The 15,377-nt window shown below is 38.7% G+C and overlaps 2 protein-coding genes and 1 long non-coding RNA gene across 3 annotated transcripts in view; 2 read left to right on the top strand and 1 right to left on the bottom strand.

Moving 5' to 3' along the window:
- LOC134811047 (carbonic anhydrase 2-like) overlaps positions 1–15,377 on the bottom strand; it is a 56,120-nt gene that overhangs the window by 19,634 nt on the left and 21,109 nt on the right. The gene's annotated exons all lie outside the window — the stretch shown is intronic.
- LOC134811046 (tubulin alpha-1A chain-like) lies at positions 8,865–12,524 on the top strand. The gene is made up of 4 exons (XM_063817753.1): positions 8,865–10,585; positions 10,730–11,254; positions 11,417–11,791; positions 11,971–12,524. Exons 1-4 carry the CDS (start codon positions 10,583–10,585, stop codon positions 12,421–12,423), a joined length of 1,356 nt encoding a protein of 451 aa, XP_063673823.1. The 5' UTR covers positions 8,865–10,582; the 3' UTR covers positions 12,424–12,524.
- On the top strand, positions 14,950–15,373 carry LOC134811832 (uncharacterized). The gene is made up of 2 exons (XR_010159855.1): positions 14,950–15,202; positions 15,290–15,373. It is a non-coding gene; the product is annotated as an uncharacterized LOC134811832 (long non-coding RNA).

The following is a 15,377-nucleotide window of genomic DNA, read 5'->3' as shown; positions in this document are numbered from 1 at the left end:
AAACTGTACCTACCTTATCGGACCTTATTTGGACGGACATTACATGAACGGACACAATTATGAACGGACATTAATATGAACGCTCGAAGGCATTCAAAACCATCCAAAATCCGAATTTTTTTCAATATTTTTTGATGTTTTTTAAATTTCAGCAAATGATTTTTAAATCCATTTTTTATACAGTAAGTAAGAAAAGCAGTCATTAAGCAGTAAAAATGTTAAAATATGTGTACATGATCAGTGTCTAATATCACATATCATCTTCATCAAATGGGTTTTCGTGCATGAAATAGTCCATGCTTAAAGCATCAGTGATTTCTAGCTTTATGGAAACCTTTTTTAAAAAAATCAAACTAGCCCGGTCCTGCATTTCAGTGTTAACTTTTACAAGCCATTCGGCGTGAAGTGGTTTTATCTTAGACAACTTAAGGTCAACCTTAACATCACGTGGAGCTTTCCTAGCACTGTTTCATTACCGCCCCCGAGTAATATGAACTATAACAACGTCGGACAATGTCCTTGGCAACACGATTTACCGTAATATCTAGAGGCTGGAACAAGTTTGACATGTTGGCGGGGACTAGTTCATGAACTATGTTGTTGAGTGCCATAATTTCGTTGACTTTTTTCCGCCAAATGACCCTTGAAAACATCATATACTAGTAGTAGTAGTAGTAGTAGTAGAGTTTTCTGTGCCTCCGGCAGACCAAGGAGAACCTTTCTGTCGTTGACTTACGGCACAATAAAGTTCTCAAAGTTGTCTTATTCTGGACAAAAAGTTCGAAATGGAAAAATGTTTGAAAAAATTTCAACGGACTTTAACTTGGACGGACATTAATTGAACGGACTTTATTTGAACGGACATTAAAATGGACGCTAGGGCCTCCAGCGTTCAAGTAATGTCCGTCCAAATAAGGTCCGATAAGGTAAGACAGAATTTACACATTCAACTTGTTTCTAAGTTTTGTTCTAGATTCGCATTATAAGTTTTATTTTTTATTTTCTCTTTATCATTTTGTATAATTCTTGTTAGTTTAGTTGTTCATTTTTTTATTCAGGGCTTTGCAAACAATGTAAATCGAGAATATTGAGTTGTTGAAAATCAAAAAGTTAATATAACACACTCAATAGCAATAATATCTAAATCCCACAAATCATTATCAAGAAGTTACAGCAATCAATAATTCACATAACACTTCTGAGCAGATCCAGGTAAGTCAAGACATCATCTTCGTATGAGTGGTAGTTCTGCACGATGCGGTGAATCCTCCTGTCCTTGTCGCTGTGAGCTTTCTTCCTCTTCGGTGGGTTCTCTCCGACCAGGTAGGCTGCGTGCTTCCCATCTGTTGAACTCTGCTCCATCTGAAGTGCTGTGATGAAGTTGTAGATGGTGGGGTAGGAGTGTCCAAGGATAGTGGAGAACTTCTTGTTCCAGGACTCCACGAAGTTGTTCGTGGAGGAGAGTGGAGGGAACTTGGCTCGTCCAGTACCAGAGGTGGTGGTAAGTCCCTGGATCCATGTCGTCTGGAAGTAGGCGAGGAGGTCGTCGATGTCCAAGGTCGGTGGCATCTGGTCCAGGATACTGAAGAAGGCGTCCGGGACGTCCGCTGTAGGAATGTACTTGTAGGCGAGGATCATCAGTCTGCGTATCCAGATCCGGGAGTCGTCCCTTGCATCTGTCGTTCTACTTCACGCACCTCCAAGCCTGTCGTCCATCCAGAGTCGGCTTTCCATCTTTGTAGTAGCGGAAACCACGGTGTAGAAGGTTCTGACTCTTAGCAGTTCTCCCTCTGACCACCTTCACCGTATCTTCATCGAACATCGTTGTAGCTGTTGTACTCAAGTTGTAGTGTTGCAGTACTGGAGAGTGGATATGGTAGTGCTAATGAGATAATCTCCTCAACTTTGATCCGCTTTATATACTGTTTGCCTCTATCATTATCTACGTTTCACTGAGCAACCTCTCTTCTTGGCTACGGTTGATCAGATTCCTGGATGCGATCCCTCGTGACGTGTTCTCATGCCCTTGTTATTACCCATTGCATCTCGGCGCAGTGATATGAGATCTCACCGTAACAAGCTCATCATGCACTCGCTTAACCACCGTTGTGCAGACCGGACGAGATCTGATACGAACCAGAAAGTGGAACAAGAACTGTTCTTAGCAATCACAATGTATATGTTAAACTTTATCCAATTTAATTTTAATTAAAGTTAATTTCGAAGTAACAAAGAGGAAAATAAAACTTTTCAAAGCTAATCGATTTTGTTATATTAGCAGTGCTAGGTCTATCTTATAGGTACAGTTTCTAGTAGTAGTAGTACCGCCGTACTGTCCAAAGTAAAGTGGGTGTCATGTGATCCGCCGTACCGTCCAACCTTTTTGGAAACTACCGCCGTACCGACCTCCGCTGTACCGTCCTCCGCCGGACTGTACACCGCCGCAGTGACTTCCGCCGCTGCGTCCTATACCCAGGGCATTCGGTTATGACATGGTCCTCAGTTTTTAGGATAGGTGTTTCAAAGAAAGGTAGCTCTTCGAAAAAGCGAATGACGTCTGTGTCAGGAGAGCAGCAAAAACGACACGTTTTCAATGCTGTGTTGTATCGATCACTAGTATATCGACCTTTCTCTACCCTCAGATCATGACTGCTAGAGCGAAGTTTAGCAATGTTAGCTCTCTTAAGCCTGCACGGAATCTGTAAGTACTGTTCTTCACCAAACTCAGATTTGACCGCGGTGTAGAATGACATCTTCGGCTGGTTGTGAAGATCCTTTTTCCAGTGGTTCACAAAGGTTTCGTGCATGTGCTCACGTGCTGCAATACAAGAGCGGGGTGTAAGTTTGGTTTAGCGGAGGTGCTTATCTTGATGATATAGTGGACCAAGTGTCATACCAGGTAAGGTTCAGTTGTTTCTGCTCCTGAAATGTATGGTGCAGAAGTGTGTTCACGTTACATACTACCGCTTGTGATGCTCTATAGAAGTAGGCAATACATTGAGGGAGGACGGTCACTGTCCAGGGGGTTCTTCCTGTGTCGCCGTAACAGAAGTTGTTATTTGCCTTTTTGTGGACACCCAATATCCATTTAAGAATTTTTAGGTGAGTAGTTTCGAGAGCATCTTTTGCTGCTGCTTTGGGGAGACTCACTGTGGGTGTGTGCTAGTATATGCACGGTAAGTTCTAGCTTCGATGTAATATTTGAAATCCTACCTTATACGTTAGAACAATTTAATTAATTAATTAACTTTCTGCTGTGGTATTGTATGCAGTCATCGGCGAATATAGCCGTTGGCTGTTGGGGGAGGGGGAAGGGGGGCCACCCCCAACTCCCCCAGCCCCCTGAGTCCGTCGATTGGACGCCCGACACAACTGGTCTCAGAGAAAACGAAACGAACGAACTCAGCCCTATAACTTTACCCTGCGACCCTATCTGCAAACATATTTCTCCTCAGCCTCTCGACAAGTGGACTCAAGCTGCGATGATGTGAAGTGTGAACCAACCGTGCTTGCGAAGATGTGAACCCTGCTTGATCCAGTGTCTACACTCTACTGTCTGTGTACTGTTATGCGGTCACATGATTTCATAAAATGTTTGTGGACAACTCACAACTGTCCATAAAATGTTTGTGGACAGCTGTCCGTCGGGCTATCTGGATACTGCCACATTTTATACGTACCCCATGCGGTTCGGCTTTGTATTAGAGATTCCTTAAGGCAAGGGGCCACCTACTTAGGACAGGGGGAGGGGGTGGTCTGAAAATCTGCGATTTTGGCGGACGTCCTAAGTAGATGGCCCCCAAGCTGATCGAGAATTATAAATGACTTCAAGTCTCCGTCGTACTCCGTTTTATCGATTCGCATCTATATTCTATAACCTGGATATAATCTATACTAATATTCTCAATAAATGCGTGTGCAATGTCTTTGCAAAAATATAATTATCTTTTGCCGCAATTTTCGAGATTTTCCCCGCGATTTCCCCGCGATATCCCCGCGATTTTCTTTTGTCCTTGCCCATTGGGTTAGGGTTCAGTAAGACCGTTTCATTCGACTGCAAAATCGTAAAATCCCATGTCACGTGATACTGATAGCACGCTGACGATTAGTTAGTACAAAATTAATTAGTAAAACCCGTACTTGTATGAAAATATATAGAAAAGCGGGTGTATTTGTATTATACCGTATTATTTTGGAGTGTTTATCAGAAGACCAACCCAAATCAGAAAACAACTGCAACTACAAGCGAGCAAGTGTGTCGCGGTTCATGGCTCAAACACAACGATGCTGATATCACGTACAAACTATAAATTGCACCAAATATCTTATATTAATAATAACACTCTTTATAACATTATAACGATGAATTTCCTAGTGCCCAGTGCCCACATAACCAATAAAATGGGTATTGTTTGTTTCATTCCGTTCTATTTCCACCATCTATTAGGGAAACAAAGATCATGATTACATCATGAGGTGTTCAAGTATAATTCGGATGTACTTTATCATATTACTGAAAAGTAAGATTAGAAGTAGAACGTTTATTACGACATCGGACATGTAATGTTTTTTATCGTGAAACATTATGAACAGTCGAAGAGTGTGAGCCAAATTGTACATGCTAACAAGCTTCCTAAGCACCATTATTTATATTAATTACTCGCAAAATGAAACGAAAGCCATTTCGTTCACAAAACACAAGAAAACAAAAGCGATCAATACTAAATACACAATATATATAAACCTCCAATATTATATTCCAAGGTTACAGCATGTAATGCTGTTAGTGTTCAAAATTTGTGATGATCACGTAAATACGACTGCAAGGGAAACTGCTCTTTTTAACAGTTATTTTAAACTTAAAAGAGAATAGTTTCCTTTGGTCGTATTTAAGCTTTTAAGTATTTACGGAATCATCAAAAATTCTGAATACTAAACATCATCACTTTGTTACTAAGAGTAAGATAGCATGTGTTATTATAGTACCGTGTAATATCTGGATAGGAACATTATTTATGAGTTGGCCTGTGCTTAAAGTTAAATTACATGACTGGACTGGTTAAATTGATGTTAAAGGATCCGCAACAGCTCATTTCTCTAATGATGTGACTCTTGCAATTAACTAATTCATTTGACATCACCATGGTCCATGGGCCGACCAGATGGTAATTTCAGTTACATTTACAACAATGCAACTCTTAAATAATATTCCTATCCAGATATTACACGTTACTGCACAGAGTGAACATGCTCTGACTCTTAGTTGTTAGTAATACAGGGTGGGCCAAAAGTCAGTGTGCAAACGTTGGGTCTTATACCTCCGCTGAGTTTTATATTTGAGAGCTGTTGCTTTGCAGATGGCATACTGTACTTACTGGTTCGAGGATTCCGTCGTCAAAATTTGAAAATTCGAATATTTTAGACCACGCCCATTCAATATTAAAACACCTATATCGTTTTCTCTGAAAATCCTGAACGCCTAATTTTTTTAGAGACGGTAGATTATCAAATGTTGCATATGATCTGGAAAAATGAGGCAAAACGGATTAGAAATGACGAAGTTAACAAGCATTTTGTGTATCTCGTTAACAAATTGACTGGGTGATTATGTGACACCGTGACACGACACCTTAATTGGGCACCCTTAACAATTCCCATAATGTTTAACGGGGTAGTTAACGGGGTCACCTTATCACGTGATTAGGTAAACCAATCACCTGATCACACGTAATGAACAAGCTTGTTATGCTTCATATCTCGGTCATCTGAGAAGCTAGAACTCTCATTCTTTCAGGGCAACCGTAATTCGAATGGCCAAACACAATTCAATAACATTTAGCTTGATCCAATTATCCAAACTATCAAAAAAATGTGAAAATGAACCTCCATTTGAAAAAAATGAACGCGAATATTTTTCGAGTTGACAAATTCCTCGAACCAGTGGTGGTACTAAGTCATACCAGAAGGAAGTATTTCAATTGGGCACTCAGTGACTGAGCTATTAAGGCCAACGTTTGCACACTGACTTTTGGCCCACCCTGTAGTATAGTATTGCTAGGATTTATGAATATAACCAAGACTGTTAACTGCATTTGGGACCTCGAGTGTATAATCGCATAAATCAACCTGAGCAGATCACAATTCCTGAACTTTCTCATGGCTGGATTGTACAAAGCTACCAGTGCCATCTATAATACTGATCGTGGATCTAGAACTAAATTTATAGACTTGTCCTCTGTTCAACGAGCTGAGTCATCACTTATTAATTAGTGAACAAAGCAACGAGCGATCGAACCTTTCTATTCAGCTTTAGCTGAAGAATGATTGACAAATGATTCGCGTCTACATTTCTTCCGAATGTTACGAAGTATAAGCGAGCGCATGGTCAATCCAATAACAATAGACAAAAGTAAGAGTAGACGATAGAGCAGAACGCTGTGCATTGTGCAAGGCCACGAGATGACCATTATTTACTATCACAGAAAACTCTACTTTAGCGCATTCATGACCAAGGACAAAAATAAATCTAGCAAGTGCGGAATCGTAATTTCCCTCATTTCCCACTGCATTAATCCCTTCAGCAGTTCCAGGTTTCAAACCTCGGGGTGGAAGACGTGTCTACGGGAATATTCTCAGATCCTTGATTACATTTCCCCCATTTTCTGGATTTCAGTTTTCCACAACGAATCGCGAATATTTCAGTTTCCACGATAAATCACGAATTTTCCTTTCAATTGAAAGACTATTTTTAACGTTACGCCGTTACGGCTATGATGCAAGATTTCTTTTCGACCTACATTAACCATCAAGAACCAAAAATCAATATTCACTAAAGCTATCAAGTTGACCATATGTTACAGCACTTGAAGTGAGTTGATCAGATGTTACCAAATGGGTTATTAGTGCACAAGGTAATCTGCCTAATTATGTTTATCAATATTACTAATGATCGTAAATGATTATTTGGAATAATCATTTACGATTATGCCAAATAATCGTAAGTCTTATCATAGTCAGTCTTATGACGAATGCCGGTCAAATAATCTTTAGTAGACAGTTTTTTGTAATTAAAAATAATCTTGAAATTCCTTCAAGTTCAAGTGGACTAATAGTAATACAGTTTATGAATAGAATTAATTTATTTTCAGAAAGGATTTCGACGTAAGAAATTTAACTTACATTTCTTAAACTAATTTCTAAGCTTAAATTTACTGCTTAAATTTAAAGCATTAAGGATTTTTAGTGAGCTGGATGAAATTACAGTCATTTCAAACATAAAATTTACGTCAGACTGAAAGACTGAGATGATCATTTTCAAAGTATGATTATAAAATAAGCTAGGTACTAACTTAAATCATTACTAATACTTGTAAAGTTGTACATGAATAGTTATGTAAGTGTACTACAACACCCCCCCCCCCCCCCACTACAACCAAAGATACACCTGACTGACCAGTTTCCTGAAAAATTATAACAACAATAAAATAATCAAATGCAAATTTGTATGCAATAACAGTTACATATCACTACAATTATTTTCAAAGTCTAATTGAATAGCCGGTACATTATAATCACAAGGAAGCGTTTACTAAATATTAAATACCAGTGAATACTGAATAGTCTATATCCTGGTGACATTGGGTCCAGGAAGCCCAAGTACATTAGTTTTGCATTTATAATTATTTATCAATTTATTCATACTTCACTTTGGATCGCGAGGTAAGTTAACACGAATTACACGAACGGAGGAAACAGTAACCCATTATCATGTGCCAGGACGATCTGCCCCACTTCCATTTGGTAACAAGTACAACAAACATCTTAAATTTGTTCAGATAATGTAAAATAGTACAAATTTACTTATTAAATGTTATTCTATGTGACGGAATGTTTCAAAGATATACGTGGACCGCGGGGACAGTTACATAATTTGTCCCACTAAGCAAGACTCTTTCACTTATTATTACTAGAGCAGAATTTTCTGTTTCATTTAAAAATTATAATATTTTGTCGCGATAGGAGGAGGATGAAGGATACACTTTAGTAATGTTAGGACTTTAGAAACCTCTCGAAATATACTTGTCATGATGATGAATGTCACGTGTGATGATATTGGTAATGATTGTGATGATATTGGTTATGATTGGTATATAGTAAGGTTCGTTCATAAGTACGGTAATGGTATAAAAGTACAGAAAATGCCTTTGTGTTTAGGGACCATGAAATGACGATATATCAAATGATGCGACGACATATCACGTGGAGTGAGAGAGAGAGAGAGAGAGAGAGAGAGAGAGAGAGAGAGAGAGAGAGAGAGAGAGAGAGAGAGAGAGAGAGAGAGAGAGAGAGAGAGAGAGAGAGAGAGAGAGAGAGAGAGAGAGAGAGAGAGAGAGAGAGAGAGAGAGAGAGAGAGACTATTGTGAGGGGATTTGATGACATAGTGTTGGGCCGTGTATTTGTTAGCTCTTAATAGATTTTTGAGTTATAATTTTACAATTTGTACGATCGTTCAGAAGCAGTTAAATATGTTAAATGTGAAAAGTGTTAAGATATTTAAAAGTATAACGTACTTTTAACAGATATTTTAAAAGTACGTAACTTAAGTAATTTTCCCTTTGGTTATGAGCGAGTAAAACCAGGAAGCTAAGTTGTGAGTATTGCGTTAGCTTTATTATTGCATTATCACTAGTTAATACCATCACTAATTGAAACCATGTTACAAGCGCCCGAACTCTAGTCCCATCTAGAATCACAATAACAGATTACAGAACAAATTAAACTCAGATTATTCATTTTGAATTAGATTAAATATTTGCGAATTTTAATAATCAAAATATCTTAAATTTAAAGATCACCATACCAATAGCAATGTTCCATGTTATATTGTTGAGAACCTGGCCGCTTAATGGAGCTTGGAATTCCGGAGTTCCTTCTTGTTCTCCCTGAAAAGTACTTGAAGTTAGGACCCGATTTATCTTCATCACATTGTAAACAATCGTTCAAACTCCCGTCTGGTTTGTTAAAGGGCTCGTTCCTGATATCACTCCACATACAGGTCCAAAAGCACTGGTCTCTTGTGTTCAGAATATTGTATTCCCATATTGTGATACACTGCTCGGAGAAACCAATTTTCTGCAGACACTCATGTTGCCACTCGGACGAGATGACACCTTCCTTGCCACATGTCCTGGTAGAATCCGTTAAGTTCTGCCTAATGTACACCCCCAGGTCCTGTAGAGTGGAGCAGCTCGCACAGTGTCCCTTGTGTGTGATGGAGAAGTTGGCAGCACCCGCCTCCCCTTCAGAGTTAAAGTTCTTCAGTCTGTATCTCCGGAGACCGGTATCAGGGTCAGTGGTGTTGGACCACTGCATGGCACAGTACACATCTGTAGAGGGAGGTGGGTTGGTAGGATCATCGTATGGGTTAGTGCTAACGTAGCCCACAAGGGTTGGGATGGGTTCTTCAAGAAGGTCAGGGGACCCATGGGCCACGAACCAGTCCCCCAGCACTACTCGGTCCTGGCCACATGTATCAGATACTGCTAAACTCATCAGTAGAGCAGATACGACAACAAGATTAATCCTGAACATCATCTGTCAGCTGAATGTGAAGTGAGATTGAAGTCTTTGAATCTTACTTCAAACACTGTTAATAGACAAAAATGAAAAGTGTTGTGGACAACAAATGAGATCAAAGCGTAAAGGGTTCTGTAAACTGCACCTGGTACTGTTTCTTTGATAAAAACCTGTCAGAAAAGTGGTAAGAGAATCAGCAGTCAGTTGTCTGTTCACTGTCGGATAAGCTTTGAAATATAACACCACCCCTAGTGTACTGTGAAAGTTAGCAACAATCACTTTACAGAATTAAAGTAAAGATTAGTACACCTGTAAGCGTAGAGGTTCTTATGCTGGATTATATATATCTATAGCTCACATGAGACTAGACTACTTGTTAATGTATGTAATCTCAGAACAATTAACTAGTAAGCGATGAGACGGGGATGACCATACAAAATTCTCATTTCAAGCAATTATTGCCTAGAATCATCAGCCTAATGATTTTGATACCAATTTTGATTATTTTAAAAGAAAAATTGTACGCCACAAAATTGTATAGCTAGGGAATATACTTACTTTAAGTACTTTGATATACAATTGACTATAACCTAAGTTTACAGCCTCAAAGTCGAAGCTTTACGATATCTTTTCCAAAAGCTAACTGATAGATTGTCTCGTGCAGTTGCAATCACATGCTTCCCATCAAAATGTTTTAACTCGCAAATCGCTTGATCAGTCAAGCACAGACTCAATACTCGTATTGGGGCGGGATTGTGATGCATGACTGCTACATTTGTTGACATTACTTGAAGTCTACGAATGCATGCTGAGAATGAATCAGCTTGGTAACAGCAAGCAAAAACAAACTTTAGCTGTACAAGTGCACGTTACCCCGGGAACAATAAAGACAATTTGTCAACGATCATTGCATATAAATTGTCCGATTATCGCTTCACATTCATTCTGCTGAAATTTTGTTAGTCTCGTATCGTTACTCCGAAGCCAACTCTTGACTATAATAATCATGGTAAGCTACGGCCGATTTATACTAATTATACGAATTAAATTAATTATACGATACGAATCACGAAAATATTTTCATAGATCTAGCTTTGCATTTAAAGTAATCATACTCTTAATAATGATTAAAGTCTAACACCATTAATTTCAGCGTGAGTGTATCTCGATTCATCTCGGACAAGCCGGTGTACAGATCGGTAATGCCTGCTGGGAACTTTACTGCCTGGAACATGGTATCCAGCCTGATGGCCAGATGCCTTCTGACAAAACCATCGGAGGTGGTGATGATGCTTTCAACACATTCTTCAGCGAGACTGGATCTGGAAAGCACGTACCCCGTGCTGTCTTCCTCGACTTGGAACCCACAGTCATTGATGAAGTGAGGACTGGAACCTACAGACAGCTTTTCCATCCTGAACAGCTCATCACTGGAAAGGAGGATGCTGCCAACAACTACGCTCGTGGTCACTACACCGTCGGCAAAGAGATTGTCGATCTCTGCCTGGACAGAATCAGGAAACTGGCCGACCAGTGCACCGGTCTTCAAGGATTCCTTGTCTTCCACTCCTTCGGTGGAGGTACCGGATCTGGGTTCACTTCTCTTCTCCTGGAGAGACTGAGTGTGGACTACGGAAAGAAGAGCAAACTTGAGTTCGCTATCTACCCTTCACCTCAGGTATGTCATTGAATATAGAACAAGTCGCAATTGAATTTGAATAACGAGTCACAGCATGACCCAGTTTTTCATCTCTTAAACTGAAAGTGAACCAGACCACAATCGCTTTAAACTTATCCTTCGAGTTCTAATGTATCCACTAATCATTAACATCCCCAACAGATCTCTACTGCTATTGTTGAGCCATACAACTCTGTCCTTACCACCCATACCACCCTCGAGCACTCTGACTGTGCCTTCATGGTCGACAATGAAGCCATCTACGATATCTGCCGCCGAAACCTGGACATTGAGAGGCCAACATACACCAACTTGAACAGACTGATTGGACAGATCGTCTCCTCCATCACTGCTTCTCTTCGATTTGACGGTGCCCTGAATGTTGATCTGACTGAGTTCCAGACTAACTTGGTGCCATACCCCAGGATTCACTTCCCTCTGGTGACCTATGCTCCAGTCATCTCCGCCGAAAAGGCTTACCACGAGCAGCTCTCAGTTGCTGAGATCACCAACGCTTGCTTCGAGCCAGCCAACCAGGTAATTAGTCGTAATAATTAATCACATATCCTATCTTTTGAACAGGATATGAACACTTATAAGCATAAGCTTTATAGTTAAGTTAACCAAAAAATACTTGTTCCTGAATAATAACCCACCACTCTGCTGTCTAACTCAACATTTGCAGATCAGATGTTTTAAAACGATATTTCCCTCAGATGGTGAAGTGTGACCCACGACACGGCAAGTACATGTCTTGCTGTATGTTGTACAGAGGAGATGTTGTCCCCAAGGATGTCAACGCTGCCATTGCCACCATCAAGACCAAGAGAACTATCCAGTTTGTCGACTGGTGTCCTACTGGATTCAAGGTCGGTATCAACTACCAGCCACCAACAGTTGTTCCCGGAGGTGATCTTGCCAAGGTACAGAGGGCTGTCTGCATGTTGTCCAACACTACCGCCATCGCTGAAGCCTGGGCTCGTCTTGACCATAAGTTCGATCTTATGTACGCCAAGAGAGCTTTCGTCCACTGGTACGTAGGAGAGGGTATGGAGGAGGGAGAGTTCTCCGAAGCTCGAGAAGATCTGGCTGCTCTGGAGAAGGACTACGAAGAGGTCGGTGTCGACTCTGTTGAGGGTGAAGGTGAAGAAGAGGCCGAAGAATACTAAACTAAGTAAAAACTTTTCAACTATATCACCCTGATGTGATCAGAATCTTTTTCACAATATTTGTGTAAATGTTTGTTCTTTGATTAAATCTTAGTTCAAAATGTGAGTGTTCATTTGGGTTCAGTGCATTATCAACATCCCACAAACCAGGAGTTTGCTAAATTACCAATTACTTAATTAGAACACCCTAGGATTCCTACTATACTCTTAGGACTCTTGAAAGCTTGAAGTACAGTAAGCTGGTTTTATAAACAAACTAGAAGTAGAAAGCCCGTGTTAATATCATATATATATCTATATTATATTTTAAACTTGACGAAATTTCCCCGGCAACGGGGACATAGAAGAAAAAACACCGAAAATCGACCTCAAAATGACCCTCTGGTGATGCCAAACCCAGCTCGCAAATGGAGTTGAAACCTCGCCATTTTTAGCAGGGTTGTAGAAAAAGGATAGGAATAGGCTATAGCATTCTTAGAATTTTGATTTAGGCTTTAGATTTTTTATAATTAACGTCGGAAGTGAGGTAAAATAACCGTTAGAATAATGTCGTTATTTTAGCAAAGGTTTACTGCGCTGTTGCGTAGCAACGTTAAAATGCACGTGCGCGAGCAAAAACATCTTAACTACGCGCGTTGTTATGCTGTATGCTACGTCATAATTTCAAAACTAGCTCACATTTACGCTCACGCTATGACTTATATTCATAACTTTGGTTGTGACTGGTATTTTTTGATGCGGTAAAAAGTATCGTTTTGGGAATCCGAATACTAACAACGCTGTCGCCATTGTTAGATAAATTCCATTATGTCTACAGTATAACAGAGCTATATGATGAAGAGAAATTAAAACATAACTGATTTTTAAAATTTCCTCGAACAAAGCTTTCGACTAGCGGGTTTCTTCATGTGTAACATCAACAGAGGAACAAGCCTTTCAGATCTCCTATGCAATACGCATATTATCATCATAGATGAAGTTACGATTCTATTTCTAAACAAAATGGTCATTGAGGCAGTCGATCGTACTCTCCAGGACATAAGGAAAGTGTGCAAACCATTCGGTGGGATACCTGTGGTAATGTCGGGGGACTTCAAACAGTGCCTCCCAATAGTTCCGGGTCAAGGTAGAAACGGTATTTCCTCATCCATACTGAAGAGATCCCATCTAAGGATATCTTGGTGCAGTCAAGTCGGGGCAATATTGCAAAGAATCCCGTGTTCAAGGATTTTCTTCATAACTAGCTATTACTTATTTTCATAGCAATCAATTTTCATATAATAATTTCATATAATGATAATAATTTTGAATTAACGTTTTGTCAACCTACGTAAATATCCATTTATTAACCTATTTGATTTAGGATCTACGCTCAACTTCCCAAGTGTTGAGTCATTTGATTTTGATAAAATATTTCATTTTCCCCATACTATTCAGCAAAAATGTCCTTTTTTCGATCAGAGAATAACATGTCGATGACAGTGAAAGTGATAGATGGAAAGGCGTGTATGTCCTATTTTATTGGTAAGTTTTTGTATCATAAATGATTTCATAAACTTTGTGATTGAACTTTATATAGATATAATATAGATATCTATATTTAAGACTATTTACTAATTTAAGACAATGAGTAAACGACATCTACAACATTCAGATGGAGAGGAGAAATTATACTTCCCAAAGGATGGTGAGACTGTACAACAGTCATTGGTAATAGTCTCCACCATCCTTGAGACTTTAGAAAATTACGACGATTTCAAAAAAGACAACGAAGATTTTATCAAGATTTATCTTAATGAACCTGATTTTAGCGGGAAGGGTAAAAGAAGGAGTAAGCGGAAGTGATTTTATTTATTATTTATGATTTTATTTCATTATGTCAGAGATTTTATTTTATTATGTCATTCTGTTCTTTATCTTTTATCTTTTATCTTTTATCTTTTATCTTTTATCTTTTATCTTTTATCTTTTATCTTTTATCTTTTATCTTTTATCTTTTATCTTTTATCTTTTATCTTTTATCTTTTATCTTTTATCTTTTATCTTTTATCTTTTATCTTTTATCTTTTATCTTTTATCTTTTATCTTTTATCTTTTATCTTCTGTCATTGTATATTTCGTGTAATGATTATATTTTGATTGCGTTTCATTTTTTATGTGATTTGATTTATTTATTTACAATTTACATTTATATTTTGTTCGTAACCCTATTTACAGAACTTGCATCATACTATCATACATCCATATCTCTCTCTATGATCAGAAAGGTCCGTCACATTTCATTTAATCCAACCGGTTCAGTGACTTCTTCCTATCTATTTATAGATATTAATCAATTGTTATATAATATTTTTATATAACGATAATAATAATGAATAATAATTCTAACGTTTTTCCAACCTATATCCATTTATTCACATTTGTAACTCAGGTTAAATCTACACTCAACGTCCCAAGTGTTGAGTCATTTGATAGATTATGTCATTTTACCAATTTCATCCAGCACAAATTTCCTTTTTTATTTATCACAATTCTTTCATACGTAAAAACTTCAATTTGAACAGATCTATCAAATGAGACGATGAGGGACCTGACATTTACCGAAATGATTCAAATGTGTAATTCATATATTTTCAGTGAAGCAGGGTTCGGGAACTAAAGCATATTTGTTGGATTGTTTGACCATTGACTAGCGATGACCGATAAATTCGAACGATAAATTCGCTCCCTTATAGTGTCCTTTAATAAAATTTTCGACTACAGCGGATTTCAACGCGCGGTGTTATGTTACTGGGCCGCGCTCAGCCTGTCATTCCGCCAAATCAATTATGTTAATGAACATAATAGCCTGGGGTCCTCAGGTTAGGTGTTATGCTGTATGCTACGTCAGAATTTCACAACTAGCTCACATTTACCCTCATGACGCTATATACCTATATATATTTATAACTTTG

The sequence above is a fragment of the Bolinopsis microptera genome, chromosome 2 (genome assembly GCF_026151205.1).
Source record: "Bolinopsis microptera isolate Bmic1 chromosome 2, MBARI_Bmic_1.0, whole genome shotgun sequence".
In the NCBI taxonomy this organism is placed as follows: Eukaryota; Metazoa; Ctenophora; class Tentaculata; order Lobata; family Bolinopsidae; genus Bolinopsis; species Bolinopsis microptera.
This window is presented reverse-complemented; position numbering and strand designations above follow the sequence as displayed.